The sequence below is a fragment of the Heterodontus francisci genome, unplaced genomic scaffold (assembly GCF_036365525.1).
Source record: "Heterodontus francisci isolate sHetFra1 unplaced genomic scaffold, sHetFra1.hap1 HAP1_SCAFFOLD_1898, whole genome shotgun sequence".
Classification (NCBI taxonomy): Eukaryota; Metazoa; Chordata; class Chondrichthyes; order Heterodontiformes; family Heterodontidae; genus Heterodontus; species Heterodontus francisci.
The window spans coordinates 1-15,539 of record NW_027141756.1 but is presented as its reverse complement, the minus strand read 5'-3'; the positions used below and the strand labels follow the sequence as shown (position 1 = coordinate 15,539).

Here is a 15,539-nt window from a genome sequence, read left to right as displayed (position 1 = left end):
AGGTACAATAGGTGAGCGGGAAAATTTCCCAAATATTTCTCTAACAATCAGGATGAAATGGTGTTTTCACTTGGGGAAAAGGGGAGAGAGAAAGTAGGAAAGGGGGGAGAAAGTGGGAAAGGGGGGAGAGAGACGGTGGCAGAGAAATAATATGAGATAGGTCATGTTTGATGGGACAGTGTAGAGGGAGCTTTACTCTGTATCTAACCCTGCGCTGTACCTGTCCTGGGAGTGTTTGATGGGACAGTGTAGAGGGAGCTTTACTCTGTATCTAACCCTGCGCTGTACCTGTCCTGGGAGTGTTTGATGGGACAGTGTAGAGGGAGCTTTACTCTGTATCTAACCCTGTACTGTACCTGTCCTGGGAGTATTTGATGGGGGACAGTGTAGAGGGAGCTTTACTCTGTATCTAACCCTGCGCTGTACCTGTCCTGGGAGTGTTTGATGGGGGACAGTGTAGAGGGAGCTTTACTCTGTATCTAACCCTGTACTGTACCTGTCCTGGGAGTATTTGATGGGGGACAGTGTAGAGGGAGCTTTACTCTGTATCTAACCCTGTACTGTACCTGTCCTGGGAGTATTTGATGGGGGACAGTGTAGAGGGAGCTTTACTCTGTATCTAACCCTGTACTGTACCTGTCCTGGGAGTATTTGATGGGGGACAGTGTAGAGGGAGCTTTACTCTGTATCTAACCCTGCGCTGTACCTGTCCTGGGAGTGTTTGATGGGGACAGTGTAGAGGAAGCTTTACTCTGTATCTAACCCTGTACTGTACCTGTCCTGGGAGTATTTGATGGGGGACAGTGTAGAGGGATCTCTGTTTTGTTTTTTTCTCTGTTCTGTGCTCATCGTTAACAAGTTGGAGACGGTTTGGAAGCTGCTGTGCACCTTTCCTCTTAATGAGTGTCAGATGCTGAGGGAGCCTACATTCAATGATACCGTCTTGTGGAGCAATAAACAGATCACCAAACAATCATCGTTCGAAAAGCAAATTTGTTCCTCTAATTGCGTCAATTTAATCCACAACTCCCCGTTACTGTCAGACTGCTCACGTTCCATCACTTTCATAGAATCTTATAACACAGAAGGAAGCCATTTGGCTCATCGTGTTTGTTTCGCCTCTTTCAAAGAGCTATCCCCTGTCGGAGGGTCAGTACTGAGGGAGCGCCGCGCTGTCGGAGGGTCAGTGCTGAGGGAGCGCCGCGCTGTCGGAGGGTCAGTGCTGAGGGAGCGCCGCGCTGTCGGAGGGTCAGTGCTGAGGGAGCGCCGCGCTGTCGGAGGGTCAGTGCTGAGGGAGCGCCGCGCTGTCGGAGGGTCAGTGCTGAGGGAGCGCCGCGCTGTCGGAGGGTCAGTGCTGAGGGAGCGCCGCGCTGTCGGAGGGTCAGTGCTGAGGGAGCGCCGTGCTCTCGGAGGGTCAGTGCTGAGGGAGCGCCGTGCTCTCGGAGGGTCAGTGCTGAGGGAGCGCCGCGCTGTCGGAGGGTCAGTGCTGAGGGAGCGCCGCGCTCTCGGAGGGTCAGTGCTGAGGGAGCGCCGCGCTGTCGGAGGGTCAGTGCTGAGGGAGCGCCGCGCTGTCGGAGGGTCAGTGCTGAGAGAGCGCCGCGCTGTCGGAGGGGCAGTGCTGAGGGAGCGCCGCGCTGTCGGAGGGTCAGTGCTGAGGGAGCGCCGCGTTGTCGGAGGGTCAGTGCTGAGGGAGCGCCGCACTGTCGGAGGGTCAGTACTGAGAGAGCGCCGCGCTGTCGGAGAGTCAGTACTGAGGGCGAGCTGCACTGTCGGAGGGTCAGTACTGAGGGAGCGCCGCACTGTCGGAGGGTCAGTGCTGAGGGAGCGCCGCACTGTCGGAGGGTCAGTACTGAGAGAGTGCCACACTGTCGGAGGGTCAGTACTGAGGGAGCGCCGCACTGTCGGAGGGTCAGTACTGAGAGAGCGCTGCACCCCCAGAGGTGATGTGAGATGTTATAAAAATGCAAGACTTTCTTTTTCTCCAGCCGAAATCTTTGTGTGCTACCTCGTTGTTTAGATGCCAGTGTCTCCAACGGCCAATCAGCACAAGTCTTTGACATTCCCCTGCACACCCTAACCCTCCCATCAGCCAAGGGCACAGAGTTTACTCTCCACGTCTTTCCCGGTGGGAGGGCGAAAGGGGAAAGTGTTTTATTCACCTACGAAGGCGATAGATTATGCTCCTGTTCGGATGATGGGGACCCCCCTCTCTCTGGGCACTGCTCTGTGTGTGAAGCCAGCCTCTGACAGATCCCCCGAAAGCAGATTAGTGAGTCTTTTGCTTTGCTTTGTCTCTGTCAGTGACGCAGATTCTCAATGAGAAGTTAATCCCTGTTCGATGAGAGGCTGCTTATCTATAATTGACTGATGTGAGGGAGAGTTAGAGGCTGGAGATTTGCAGAGGCTTCTTGGTGAACAGACTATTGCGAGTGCCGTGTTGGGAGGACCCACGGGCGGAGATGGAGAGTATTCCGACTCTTATCTGCGACCTTTTGAGACATCCATTCCGATTTTCTGCACAGGTTCTCAATCTACAACATGAAACTGTCCTCAATTCAACAGCCTCATTGATATTGTGACCATTATTGTCCCAGGGCACTTCATACAGACTGAAATTTCACCCCGAGCCATGTGCGGTATTGGGGACAGGGCGTTTTGAGGAGTGTCTTAAAGGAGGAGAGCGAGGTTGAGGGAGGGTGCTCCAGAGCTCGGGGCCTCCAGGCAGCTGCAGGCACGGCTGCCGATGGCAGAGAGACGGGAATCGGGGGCTGGGCGAGAGGCTGGAATCGGAGGAGGGCAGAGATCTCGGAGGGTCGGAGGGGCTGGAGGAGGTGACAGAGAGAGGGAGGGAGCAAGGAGGGATTTGAACACTGTCGGAGGGTCGGTGCTGAGGGAGCGCCGCGCTGTCGGAGGGTCGGTGCTGAGGGAGCGCCGCGCTGTCGGAGGGTCGGTGCTGAGGGAGCGCCGCGCTGTCGGAGGGTCAGTGCTGGAGCACCACGCTGTCGGAGGGTCAGTGCTGAGGGAGCGCCACACTGTCGGAGGGTCGGAGCTGAGGGAGCGCCACACTGTCGGAGGGTCAGTGCTGAGGGAGCGCCGCACTGTCGGAGGGTCAGTGCTGAGGGAGCTCTGCGCTGTCGGAGGGTCGGTGCTGAGGGAGTGCCGCACTGTCGGAGGGTCAGTACTGAGGGAGCGCCGCACTGTCGGAGGGTCAGTGCTGAGGGAGCGCCGCACTGTCGGAGGGTCAGTGCTGAGGGAGCTCTGCGCTGTCGGAGGGTCAGTGCTGAGGGAGCGCCACACTGTCGGAGGGTCAGTACTGAGGGAGCGCCGCACTGTCGGAGGGTCAGTACTGAGGGAGCGCCGCACTGTCGGAGGGTCAGTACTGAGGGAGCGCCGCACTGTCGGAGGGTCAGTACTGAGGGAGCACCGCACTGTCGGAGAGTCAGTACTGAGGGAGCGCCGCACTGTCGGAGGGTCAGTACTGAGGGAGCGCCGCACTGTCGGAGGGTCAGTACTGAGGGAGAGCCACACTGTCGGAGGGTCAGTACTGAGGGAGCCCTGCGCTGTCGGAGGGTCAGTACTGAGGGAGCGCCACACTGTCGGAGGGTCAGTACTGAGGGAGCGCCGCACTGTCGGAGGGTCAGTACTGAGGGAGCGCCGCACTGTCGGAGGGTCAGTACTGAGGGAGCGCCGCACTGTCGGAGGGTCAGTACTGAGGGAGCGCCGCACTGTCGGAGGGTCAGTACTGAGGGAGATCTGCGCTGTCGGAGGGTCAGTACTGAGGGAGCGCCGCACTGTCGGAGGGTCAGTACTGAGGGAGCGCCGCACTGTCGGAGGGTCAGTACTGAGGGAGTGCCGCACTGTCGGAGGGTCAGTACTGCGCCTTCCCAGGCCTCCCACCCCTCCCCTGCCACATCTCCTTTTTCCCTTCCCTAATCCCCCGACCCCCTCCCCGAAAACAGAAGATAAATCCGCAGATCCTACTGCACACTGGGAGAGAAATCGTCGGGGGAGCATTTGAAAAATGGTGTGTGTTTATTAGTATAAAGATATCAAACGCAGGAACAGGAGGAGGCCCTTCAGCCCCTCTCCTCGAGCCTGTTACACAGGAACAGCAGGAGGCCCTTCAGCCCTTCTCCTCGAGCCTGTTACACAGGAACAGCAGGAGGAGGCCATTCAGCCCCTCTCCTTGAGCCTGTTACACAGGAACAGCAGGAAGAGGCCATTCAGCCCCTCTCCTCGAGCCTGTTACACAGGAACAGCAGGAGGCCCTTCAGCCCTTCTCCTCGAGCCTGTTACACAGGAACAGCAGGAGGCCCTTCAGCCCTTCTCCTCGAGCCTGTTACACAGGAACAGCAGGAGGCCATTCAGCCCTTCTCCTTGAGCCTGTTACACAGGAACAGCAGGAGGAGGCCATTCAGCCCCAGGAGAAGTGAGCGAAGAAGATATCAATTTTTGAAAAGCTCTGGGAAATCCAACCCATTGCTACTGGGAGAAGTTTGGGACTTTTTACCGCAAGAGATTTCACCCGTAAAGAGGGCAGTGTAACGTGTAAGTGTGGGGGTGAGCTTTTCGAGTGTTTTCATAGGTAATGAAAATCATTTTCTTTGTAATCAGCTACTTACAATGTGCTATTTTGTTAATTGGGGATTTCTTTCAGTTCATTTGTTCTAATGAGTCTTAAAAGGTGAAGTCTTGTGTAATTCTTGAAATTGATCTTGGGGTGGGTAATTTTCACATTAACGATGAGGTTGTAACAGCAATGGGCAAACCTGGGGGTGGGGAGGGGAGGGGGGGAGGTCACCCACGTACCCTGAGAACGCACGGACTCCGTGTTAAAGTAGCAATGGTAGCCGAGATAAGGCAGGCTCGAGTCAGTTTAATTTTATTTACAGCCTCTTCCCGGATTGTGGAGCAGTAATATTTTACACCAGCGGGTCGTTGCCAACAGCCGCACGGCTCCTGGGAGGCCCCTGCTGGGAAGAGAGTGAGCTGGTGGGGGCGGTATCTGTGCACCAAAGCTGGGTGGGACACGTTGAGAACAGATCCTCCGTTTTAACGAGAGTTCCGAAGCCAGGAGGTCACGCTGAACCCTTTATAAATCGCAGGTCAGGCCCCCCGCTGCCGGCTGGTGTACCGTGTCCCCAATTCCGGGCACCGCACTTTAGGGAGGATGTCGAGGCCTCGGAGAGGGGTGGGGGGGGGGGGGGGCGCGGAGGAGATTGACCAGAACGGCACCGGGCGGGACGCGAGGGACTGCAGTCGATGCGGAGAGACTGGGAGAAGCGGGGGATTGTTCTTCCTCGTAGCGGAGAAGGTTAAGGGGGAGATTTAATGGAGGCGTTCGGAATCAGGAGGGGGGTTTGGATAGAGTAGAGAGAGAGGGAGAGAAACTGTTTCCGGTGGGACACAGATTTAAGATAATCGGGAAAAGAACCAGGGGGCGGGGGGGGGGGTGGGGTGGGGGGGGGGGAGAGGAGGAGAATGTTTATTTTAACGCGGGGACTTGTTGTGATCTGGAACGCGCTGCCTGAAAGGGCGGTGGAAGCAGATTCAATAGTAACTTTCAAAAGGGGGAATTGGATAAATAATGGAAGGGGGAAAAACGTGCAGGGATGTGGGGGGGGGAAAAGAGCAGGAGGGGGGAGTGGGGACTAATTGGTATAGATCTTTCCAAAGGGCCGGCACAGGCACGACGGTCCGAATGGACTCCTCCTGGGCCGTGCCCCTCTATAATTTGCGTGTGGGGGGTGCAGGGCCCCTTCTCCTCCCACCCCAGCAGGTAGGGCACACTGCCCTCTGCAGACGTCAGTCTTGGCAGTCACGGCAGGGGCACATGAAGTCCTGGTAGAGGCCCTGCGGAGAGGCGGCACCTTCAGTCGGAAACGAGGACGCTCAGGAGGCTGCAGGCGGGCTGGGTCCCGGGAACGTACGCCCCCCCCCCCCCCCCCCCCCCCACCAACCCGCGGAGAGGACCGGACTGTGAAGAGACATCGGCCGGACAGAGCAGGGAGTGCTCGCGGCTGGGTGGGGGGCCTGTGTCCCTCAGAGATGGTCCAACTGTCTGGGTCCACAAACCCTGTGAATCTTTCACCAAACAGGCAGATTCAGGCGTCAGCATTTATTACTGTTTAATTGTCCTTTCTCAGTTTGCGTCTGGTCACTCCACGGAGAGCAGGCAGGCTCGGGCCTGTCGAGGGTCATCAGGAGACCTCAGCCTTGCCTGTAAGCAAAGGAAAAGGATGAGTCTTTTTTTTATACCGGTTTTAGTCAATGCCTACCTTACTGTCCGAGGGTCAGTGCAGAGGGAGTGCCGCACTGTCGGAGGGTCAGTGCCGAGGGAGCGCCGCACTGTCGGAGGGTCAGTGCCGAGGGAGAGCTGCACTGCCGGAGGGTCAGTGCCGACAGAGCGCCGCACTGTCGGAGGGTCAGTGCCGAGGGAGCGCCGCACTGTCGGAGGGTCAGTGCCGAGGGAGCGCCGCACTGTCGGAGGGTCAGTGCCGAGGGAGCGCCGCACTGTCGGAGGGTCAGTGCCGAGGGAGCGCCGCACTGTCGGAGGGTCAGTGCCGAGGGAGCGCCGCACTGTCGGAGGGTCAGTGCCGAGGGAGCGCCGCACTGTCGGAGGGTCAGTAAGTGCCTGTTACCTGCTGCCTTCAGCTGTTGAACAGTTTCCCGTGAGAATCGAGGGATGTCCAGTGTCGGCTTCATGTCATCGCATCTCTGAGTGTCACCTGGACACGGGAGCTCCCTCTCCAGTGTCCTGGCCTTGCGCGGGATATTGACAGTCCCTCCCGTCCTGCCCCGGCCTGGGGTCCCGGGCTCCTGCTGGCCCATTCTGGTGTGGGGGAACAGTTTTCTCAGCACACTCCCCGCTGCATCTGGTGGAGGGAATGTACCTATCCCACTGTCCAGAGTACGCGTTTGGAAATTGGAACCTAGAGTCCGAGAGGAAAAACAGCAGGTGAGATTTGAGGATATATGATAGATGTACAAGCCTCGGTTAGACCACACTTGGAGCACTGTGCACAGTTCCGGTCTCCATATCCCTCGGTTAGACCACACTTGGAGCACTGTGCACCGTTCCAGTCTCCATATCCCTCGGTTAGACCACACTTGGAGCACTGTGCACAGTTCCAGTCTCCATATCCCTCAGTTAGACCACACTTGGAGCACTGTGCACAGTTCCACTCTCCATATCCCTCGGTTAGACCACACTTGGAGCACTGTGCACAGTTCCACTCTCCATATCCCTCGGTTAGACCACACTTGGAGCACTGTGCACAGTTCCACTCTCCATATCCCTCGGTTAGACCACACTTGGAGCACTGTGCACAGTTCCAGTCTCCATATCCCTCAGTTAGACCACACTTGGAGCACTGTGCACAGTTCCAGTCTCCATATCCCTCAGTTAGACCACACTTGGAGCACTGTGCACAGTTCCAGTCTCCATATCCCTCGGTTAGACCACACTTGGAGCACTGTGCACAGTTCCAGTCTCCGTATCCCTCGGTTAGACCACACTTGGAGCACTGTGCACAGTTCCAGTCTCCGTCTCCCTCGGTTAGACCACACTTGGAGCACTGTGCACAGTTCCAGTCTCCGTATCCCTCGGTTGGACCACACTTGGAGCACTGTGCACAGTTCCGGTCTCCATATCCCTCGGTTAGACCACACTTGGAGCACTGTGCACAGTTCCAGTCTCCATATCCCTCGGTTAGACCACACTTGGAGCACTGTGCACAGTTCCAGTCTCCATATCCCTCAGTTAGACCCACACTGGGAGCACTGTGCACAGTTCCAGTCTCCATATCCCTCAGTTAGACCCACACTGGGAGCACTGTGCACAGTTCCAGTCTCCGTATCCTTCGGTTAGACCACACTTGGAGCACTGTGCACAGTTCCAGTCTCCATATCCCTCAGTTAGACCCACACTGGGAGCACTGTGCACAGTTCCAGTCTCCGTATCCTTCGGTTAGACCACACTTGGAGCACTGTGCACAGTTCCAGTCTCCGTATCCTTCGGTTAGACCACACTTGGAGCACTGTGCACAGTTCCGGTCTCCATATCCCTCGGTTAGACCACACCTGGAGCACTGTGCACAGTTCCAGTCTCCATATCCCTCGGTTAGACCACACTTGGAGCACTGTGCACAGTTCCAGTCTCCATATCCCTCGGTTAGACCCACACTTGGAGCACTGTGCACAGTTCCAGTCTCCGTATCCCTCGGTTAGACCACACTTGGAGCACGGTGCACAGTTCCAGTCTCCGTATCCCTCGGTTAGACCACACTTGGAGCACTGTGCACAGTTCCAGTCTCCATATTATCAAAAGGGATATTGAGACAATGTAGAAAGTGCAATAGAGATTTACTCGGATGGTAACAGAAATGAGCTGTTATAAGTATCAGGAAAGGTTAAACAGTCTGGGGCTCTTTTCTCTGGAGAAGAGGAAGGCTGAGGGGTGACCTGATAGAGGTCTTCAAAATTACGAAGGGGGTTTCGATCGGGCAGACCGAGAGAAGATGTTTCCACTTGTGGGGGGAGACCAGAACTAGGGGGGGGCCATCAATATAAGACGGTCACTAATAAATCCAATTGGGGAATTCAGGAGAAACGTCTTCACCCGGAGAGCGGTGTGAGTGTGGGGACTCACTACCACAGGGAGTGGGTTGAGGGCGAACGGCGTAGATGCATTTAAGGGGGGGAGGGGGGAAGCTGGAGAAAGGAATAGAAGGATATGGTGATGGGAAGGGGAGATGAAGTAGGGGGCGTGAGGAGGCTCGTGTGGAGCAGAAACACCAGCACGGTGCGGATGGGCCGAACGGCCTGTTTGTGAGCTGTGATATCCGGATGCTGTGTGTGTTTGGGAGATGGTTCATGATTCAGGGATCAGGAGATAACAGTGACAGGTGCCCGGCTGCCTTCGAGGGCGAGTTGGATTAAAACCCGACTGTTCTGTCTCCGAGCGCCCATGACAGTCGGACAGTGTGCGTTGCTGTCAGACGTACCAATGAAACAGTGAGACGCCAGCACCTCAGTCAGGCTTTCGTCGGAGGTAATGTCGTATTTGGCAGCAGAATCTTCGATCTGGCAAAGGAGAAAAAGAGGACAACTTAGCTCAGTCAGTAAACCTCCCAGCCCTGCACTGACACCCAGGCCAATCCTCCCAGTGCAGTACTGAGGGAGCGCCGCACTGTCGGAGGGTCAGTGCTGAGGGAGTGCCGCACTGTCGGAGGGTCAGTACTGAGGGAGCGCCACACTGTCGGAGGGTCAGTGCTGAGGGAGCGCCGCACTGTCGGAGGGTCAGTACTGAGGGAGCGCCGCACTGTCGGAGGGTCAGTACTGAGGGAGCGCCGCACTGACGGAGGGTCAGTGCTGAGGGAGCGCTGCACTGTCGGAGGGTCAGTGCTGAGGGAGCGCCACACTGTCGGAGGGTCAGTACTGAGGGAACGCCGCGCTGTCAGAGGGTCAGTACTGAGGGAACGCCGCGCTGTCGGAGGGTCAGTGCTGAGGGAGCGCCGCACTGTCGGAGGGTCGGTGCTGAGGGAGCCCCGCACTGTCGGAGGGTCAGTGCTGAGGGAGCGCCACACTGCCGGTGGGTCAGTGCTGAGGGAGCGGCGCACTGTCGGAGGGTCAGTACTGAGGGAGCGGCGCACTGTCGGAGGGTCAGTGCTGAGGGAGCGCCACACTGCCGGTGGGTCAGTGCTGAGGGAGCGGCGCACTGTCGGAGGGTCAGTGCTGAGGGAGCGCCACACTGCCGGTGGGTCAGTACTGAGGGAGCGGCGCACTGTCGGAGGGTCAGTACTGAGGGAGCGGCGCACTGTCGGAGGTGCATTCCTGAGGTAGCGCCGCACTGCTATTTCTGAACTGGCCTCTCCTCAAGGGTGAGAGCTGGGCGCTGCCCTCTAACTGACCTCGAGGTGTGCCACTTTGAAACTATTTCCTGTGGGGATGCGCCTTGACCCTTGAGGCGGGCCCTAGATCAGGCTCCGCCTCTCCCGCACGACAATGGCGGCCTTGCTCCATCCGTGAGCAATGCCACGGGGCCTCGTCTCTCAGGCAAGTGGAAGGGAACCCGTCACACCTTCTCCAAATGATGGATGTCTTCACTGGAGCGGAGGTGGTTGACCTGCAACCTGGAGGTGTCCGGTGGCTCTGCGATGAGCTGTGGCCGGCTGACCAATCCGTCCGTCTGGGCGTCCGCAGTGTGACCACTCGATTGGAGCTCGGTCGTCCGGTGGGAGGGTTTGGTCTTACTCGGGCCACTGGTCGGCAAAGACTCCTTCCCGTCAACCCTGTTGGTATGGCAACCAAGGAAACAGATATGTCCATGATCATCGTTTATCAGAATCTTCAAACTGGCTTTTCTGGAGCCTGCACACGTCTCCACATCACTCAGTCCAAACCCTCACCCCTCCAGAGTCGACTGTTCCCACCCTCTCCCGGCCCCCACCTTCCATCTCTCATCCCTGTAAACCTCAGCTCATCCCAAAACTCTGCTGCCCCTCCCGTGTCCTAACTCGCACCGAGTCCCGTTCGCCCGTCACCCCCCCTCCCCCCGCCCTGCACTCGCTGACCAACGCCAGCTCCCGGTTCAGCAACGCCTCGATCTTTAAAATTCTCACCCTCCTGTTCAAATCCCTCCTCCCTATCTCTGTAACCTCCTCCAGCCCCCCCCCCCCCCCCCCCTGCGACCCTCCAGTGATTTCCGCGCTAATCCTCCGCAACACGATTCCCAGCGCTCCACCATCGACGGCCTTGCCCTCAACTGCCTGGGGCCCCGAGCTCTGGAATTCCCTCCTGAACCTCTCCCCCTCTCCTCTCCTCCTCCTTGCAAAACCATCCGTGATAACCATCACGAAAGTCTGCACGGGCTGGGGGGTGGGGGGGTTGGTGTGACCTGATGGAGGTCTGTATAATTTGGAAAGGGTTTCGATGGGGAAGACGTAGAGCAGATATTTCCTCTTGTGGGGAGAGGGTGTATGGGGGTGGGGGCTGGTGAATGGGAGGGGGGAGTTGGGGGGTGAGGGGGGAGCGGAGGGTAGTAAATAGGAGGGGGGAGTTGCGGTGAAAGTGGAGGGAATGGGAGTGGGGGGGGAGTTGCGGTGAAATTGGAGGGAATGGGAGTGGGGGGGTGGGGAAGATGGGGTGGAGGGGGGGGAATGATCCTGTTTACCTGTTGAGCAGCTGCTGCATGAAGTTATCGGTTCCCTCTCCCCTTCGACCGACCGGCGTCCCCTCCTCTTCCTCCTCCTCCTCCTCCCCCCTCGGGCCGAGCTTGCCCGAGTCCGGCCTCTTCCAGCGGTCTTGGGGTAGGCTCTTCCTGGGCTCCCGGTCCCTGTGCACCTTCCTTCGGCCCAGGGCCTGGCCTGGAGTCCGGGCCTCTCCCTCCTCCTCCTCCTCCTCGGCCCCGGCCTGCTCCTTCCTGCCGACCATCGCTGGGAGTTTGCTCCTGTGGAAGCCGAACCAGGTGGCCAAGGAGGAGGGGCCACCGCCGGCCCTCGGCTGCTTGGCTTCGCCGGCCTGGAGCCGCAGCCTCTGCATGTTCTCCTCGATCCCCCTCATCACCTTCTCCTCGATGGTGGAGGGTGCGGGGGGCAGGGGGCCCAGGCCGGGGAGTCGGGATTCAGCCGCCAGTGCTTTGGGCCTGGGGCCACCCTTGGGGCTACCGTCCCCCCGGGACAGCTGTTTACTCTGAGGCACCGGGCTCCGGGCTCTGCTGGGCAGCTTCCGGAGGGCCTGGGCCTGAGGTTGGGGCTGAGCCTGGGCCGGGGCCTGGGGCTCGGCCTGCAGGGCCTGGGTCTGGGGCACGGCCTGCAGGGCCTGGGTCTGGGGCACGGCCTGCAGGGCCTGGGGCATGGCCTGCAGGACCTGGGTCTGGGGCTCGGCCTGCAGGGCCTGGGGCTCGGCCTGCAGGGCCTGGGTCTGGGGTACGGCCTGCAGGGCCTGGGTCTGGGGCTCGGCCTGCAGGGCCTGGGGCTCGGCCTGCAGGGCCTGGGTCTGGGGGGCCAGCCTGTTGCTGGGGGGGCCGCGACTTCGGCCGGTGCTGGAGACCGATGCCCCGGGGCCTGCTGCGGCCTGTTTGCCGGTGACCTCCCGGGGCACCCTGAGCGGAGAGGCAGACAGACCCAGCTCTTTCCTCAGGGAGCGGGGAGACCGGCCGCCCCGCTCCCTCTCCCTGGGCCTGAGGCTGGGCCTGGGCCTGGGCCTGGGCCTGGTGTCCGGCTCTGAGGGCTGCTCGCTCCGGCCTGGGAGCAGGCTCCAGGCCCTGGCAGGTTGAGGGCTGAGCTTCAGGAGGAGGCCCGGGGCTGAGGGACTCCGCTCCCGGGCGGCCGGGAACCGGGAGGGAAGTGGGGAGGGAGGCCGGGGCCGGGGGCTGGAGTCGGGTGGCGGGTCGCAGGGCTTTGCCCGGGGCCGGAGCCAGGGGTTGGGGTCAGGGAGCCGGGACCGGGGCCCCGCGAGACGGCCAAGCGAGTTGGCCTCCTTCAGCTTCCTCAACACCTCGAGGATGTGGCTCCCGTCGCTGAAGAGGGCGGGCGGGGCCTCGGTCGAAAGGCACGGGGCGTCCTGGGGGCAGGAGGCCGGAGACGGGGTGAGGGACCCTCCGCATCCCAGCTGGGAGAAATAGAAAGGAAGAAAACAAACAAGAGTCACTTAACTGTCTCTCTTGACCACCTCTTCCCCTCCCCCTCCCTATCTCCCCCTCCCCCTCCCTATCTCCCCCTCCTTCCCTGCCCCCTCTGCCCCTCTCTCCCTTCCCCTGTCTCTCTCTTCCACCTCACCCCCACCCCTTCTCTCTCTCCCCCTCCCTATCTCCCCCTCCCTATCTCCCCCTCCTTCCCTGCCCCCTCTGCCCCTCTCTCCCTTCCCCTGTCACTCTCTTCCACCTCACCCCCACCCCTTCTCTCTCTCCCCCTCCCTATCTCCCCCTCCTTCCCTGCCCCCTCTGCCCCTCTCTCCCTTCCCCTGTCTCTCTCTTCCACCTCAACCCCACCCCTTCTCTCTCTCCCCCCTCCCTCTCCTCTCCCCCTCCTCTCCCCTTCGTTGCCCTTCTCTTCCCCTCTCCCTCCTCACCCTCCCTGCCCCTCTCTCCCTTCCCCTCTATCTCTCCCTTCCCCCGTTCCCCTCACCCCCATCCCTTCTTCCTCTCTCGCTCTTCCCCCTCCCTCTCCTCTACCCCTTGCTGCCCTTCTCTGTCTCTCCTACTCTCCTGCTCCCCCTTTGCCCCTCACTCTCCACCCCCCTCCTCTTCCCCCTCACTCTCCACCCCCCTCCTCTTCCCCCTCACTCTCTCCCCCCTCCTCTTCCCCCTCACTCTCTCCCCCCCTCCTCTTCCCCCTCACTCCCCCCTCACTCTCTCCCCCCCTCCTCTTCCCCTCACTCTCCTCTGCCTTTCCCTGCCCTTCTCTCTTTCTCTCTCTCTCTCTCCCCCTCCCTCCCTCCCCCCTCTGCCCCTCCCTTCTCTCTCTCTTCCCGCCCCTCCTCCTCCCCCTCCCTGCCCTTCTCTCTCTCTCTCTTCCCCTCCCCCTCCCTGCCCTTCTCTTTCTCTCTCCCCCTCCCTCCCCCTCTGCCCCTCCCTTCTCTCTCTCTCTTCCCGCCCCTCCTCCTCCCCCTCCCTGCCCTTCTCTCTCTCTCTCTCTCTCTCTTCCTCCCTCCTCCTCCTCCTCCCTGCCCTTCTCTCTCTCTCTCTTCCTCCCTCCTCCTCCTCCCTGCCCTTCTCTCTCTCTCTCTCTCTTCTCCCCTCCTCCTCCTCCTCCCTGCCCTTCTCTCTCTCTCTCTTCCTCCCTCCTCCTCCTCCCTGCCCTTCTCTCTCTCTCTCTCTCTTCTCCCCTCCTCCTCCTCCTCCCTGCCCTTCTCTCTCTCTCTCTTCCTCCCTCCTCCTCCTCCCTGCCCTTCTCTCTCTCTCTCTCTCTCTCTCTCTTCCTCCCTCCTCCTCCTCCTCCCTGCCCTTCTCTCTCTCTCTCTTCCTCCCTCCTCCTCCTCCCTGCCCTTCTCTCTCTCTCTCTCTCTTCCTTCCTTCTTCCCTCCCTCCTCCTCCTCCTCCTCCTCCCTGCCCTTCTCTCTCTCTCTCTCTCTCTTCTCCCCTCCTCCTCCCCCTCCCTGCCCTTCTCTCTCTCTCTCTCTCTCTTCCTCCCTCCTCCTCCCTGCCCTTCGCTCTCTCTCTCTCTCTCTCTCTTCCTCCCTCCCCCCTCCTCCTCCTCCTCCTCCTCCCTTCTCTCTCTCTCTCTCTCTCTCTCTTCTCCCCTCCTCCTCCCCCTCCCTGCCCTTCTCTCTCTCTCTCTCTCTTCCTCCCTCCTCCTCCCTGCCCTTCTCTCTCTCTCTCTCTCTCTCTTCCTCCCTCCCCCCTCCTCCTCCTCCTCCTCCTCCTCCCTTCTCTCTCTCTCTCTCTCTCTTCTCCCCTCCTCCTCCCCCTCCCTGCCCTTCTCTCTCTCTCTCTCTCTCTTCCTCCCTCCTCCTCCCTGCCCTTCTCTCTCTCTCTCTCTCTCTCTCTCTTCCTCCCTCCCCCCTCCTCCTCCTCCTCCCTTCTCTCTCTCTCTCTCTCTCTCTTCCCCCCCCCTCCAAGGAGGAATGACCATTTCCTATGCTGCAGGATACGATCGTTTATACAACACCCACCCCATCAATATAAGACAGTCACTAATAAATCCAATCGGGGAATTCAGGAGAAACGTCTCCACCCGGAGAGCGGTGAGAATGTGGGGACTCGCTACCACAGGGAGTGGGTTGAGGTGAACGGCGTAGATACATTTAAGGGGGAAGCTGGATAAACACACGAGGGAGAAAGGAATAGAAGAATATGGGGGTGTGGTGGGGGCAGATGAAGTAAGGGAGTGGGAGGAGGCCTGTGCAGAGCAGAAACACGGGCACGGAGCAGATGGGCCGAATGGCCTGTTTCCGTAAAGTGAGTTAATTTTGGCTCCCGGTCAGGATTTCAGTATCGAGACTGCCTGGTGGGTCCAGTTAGAGGGAAATGTGCAGGATTGTCAATTCTCCACCTCCCTCCCCCTCCACCCATCCCAGGGAGTTTCCCTCCCACCCCCTTCCTCTATTTAAACAAGCCAGTTAAATCTGGAGCGTCTGAGCAGTGTTAAATATATTTCCATTTTCCGCTTCCAGTTACGGGGGCCCGTTCTGCCGCAGTTGTGCTTCCGCCCTGCCGGGCTGGGATACGGGGCAGCCCCACCTTCACCTCCGCCCCGTGTCTTACCCCCTCGTCCCTGCGCTCAGGATCGCCAGCCGATTTAAGCCGGTGATTGTCGGCGGGCTGTTTGACTGTGTGGGGCGGCGCGGTAGCACATCCAAGCCCTCCCGGCCTGATTCTGAAACCCCCATCGCTCCCCTCCCCCACCGACACCACTGGCCTTTAAAATGGGTCCTTCTGGAGTTCTCCGGGCGAGGCTTCCCCCGTTTAAGAAGGGGTGCGGACTGAGAGAGAGGAGGGGATCAAAGTGGGGGTGGGGGGGAGCGACTGCTTTGAATGGGACGGTGCCGAGGGGGAACCTGGGACTCTCCTGGATCCCGGTCGTTACATTGTGAGTCTA

General features: G+C 59.6%; 1 protein-coding gene across 1 annotated transcript; it reads right to left on the bottom strand.

Moving 5' to 3' along the window:
- Positions 1-4,013: 4,013 nt before the first annotated feature.
- On the bottom strand, positions 4,014-12,612 carry LOC137364669 (nck-associated protein 5-like; the record flags this gene model as incomplete). The annotated part of the gene is made up of 5 exons (XM_068027731.1): positions 4,014-6,220; positions 6,642-6,932; positions 9,006-9,084; positions 10,082-10,292; positions 11,174-12,612. Coding segments are annotated over 5 exons (2,040 nt in total), but the record flags the coding sequence as incomplete, so codon positions are not given.
- Between the last annotated feature and the right edge of the window lie 2,927 nt (positions 12,613-15,539).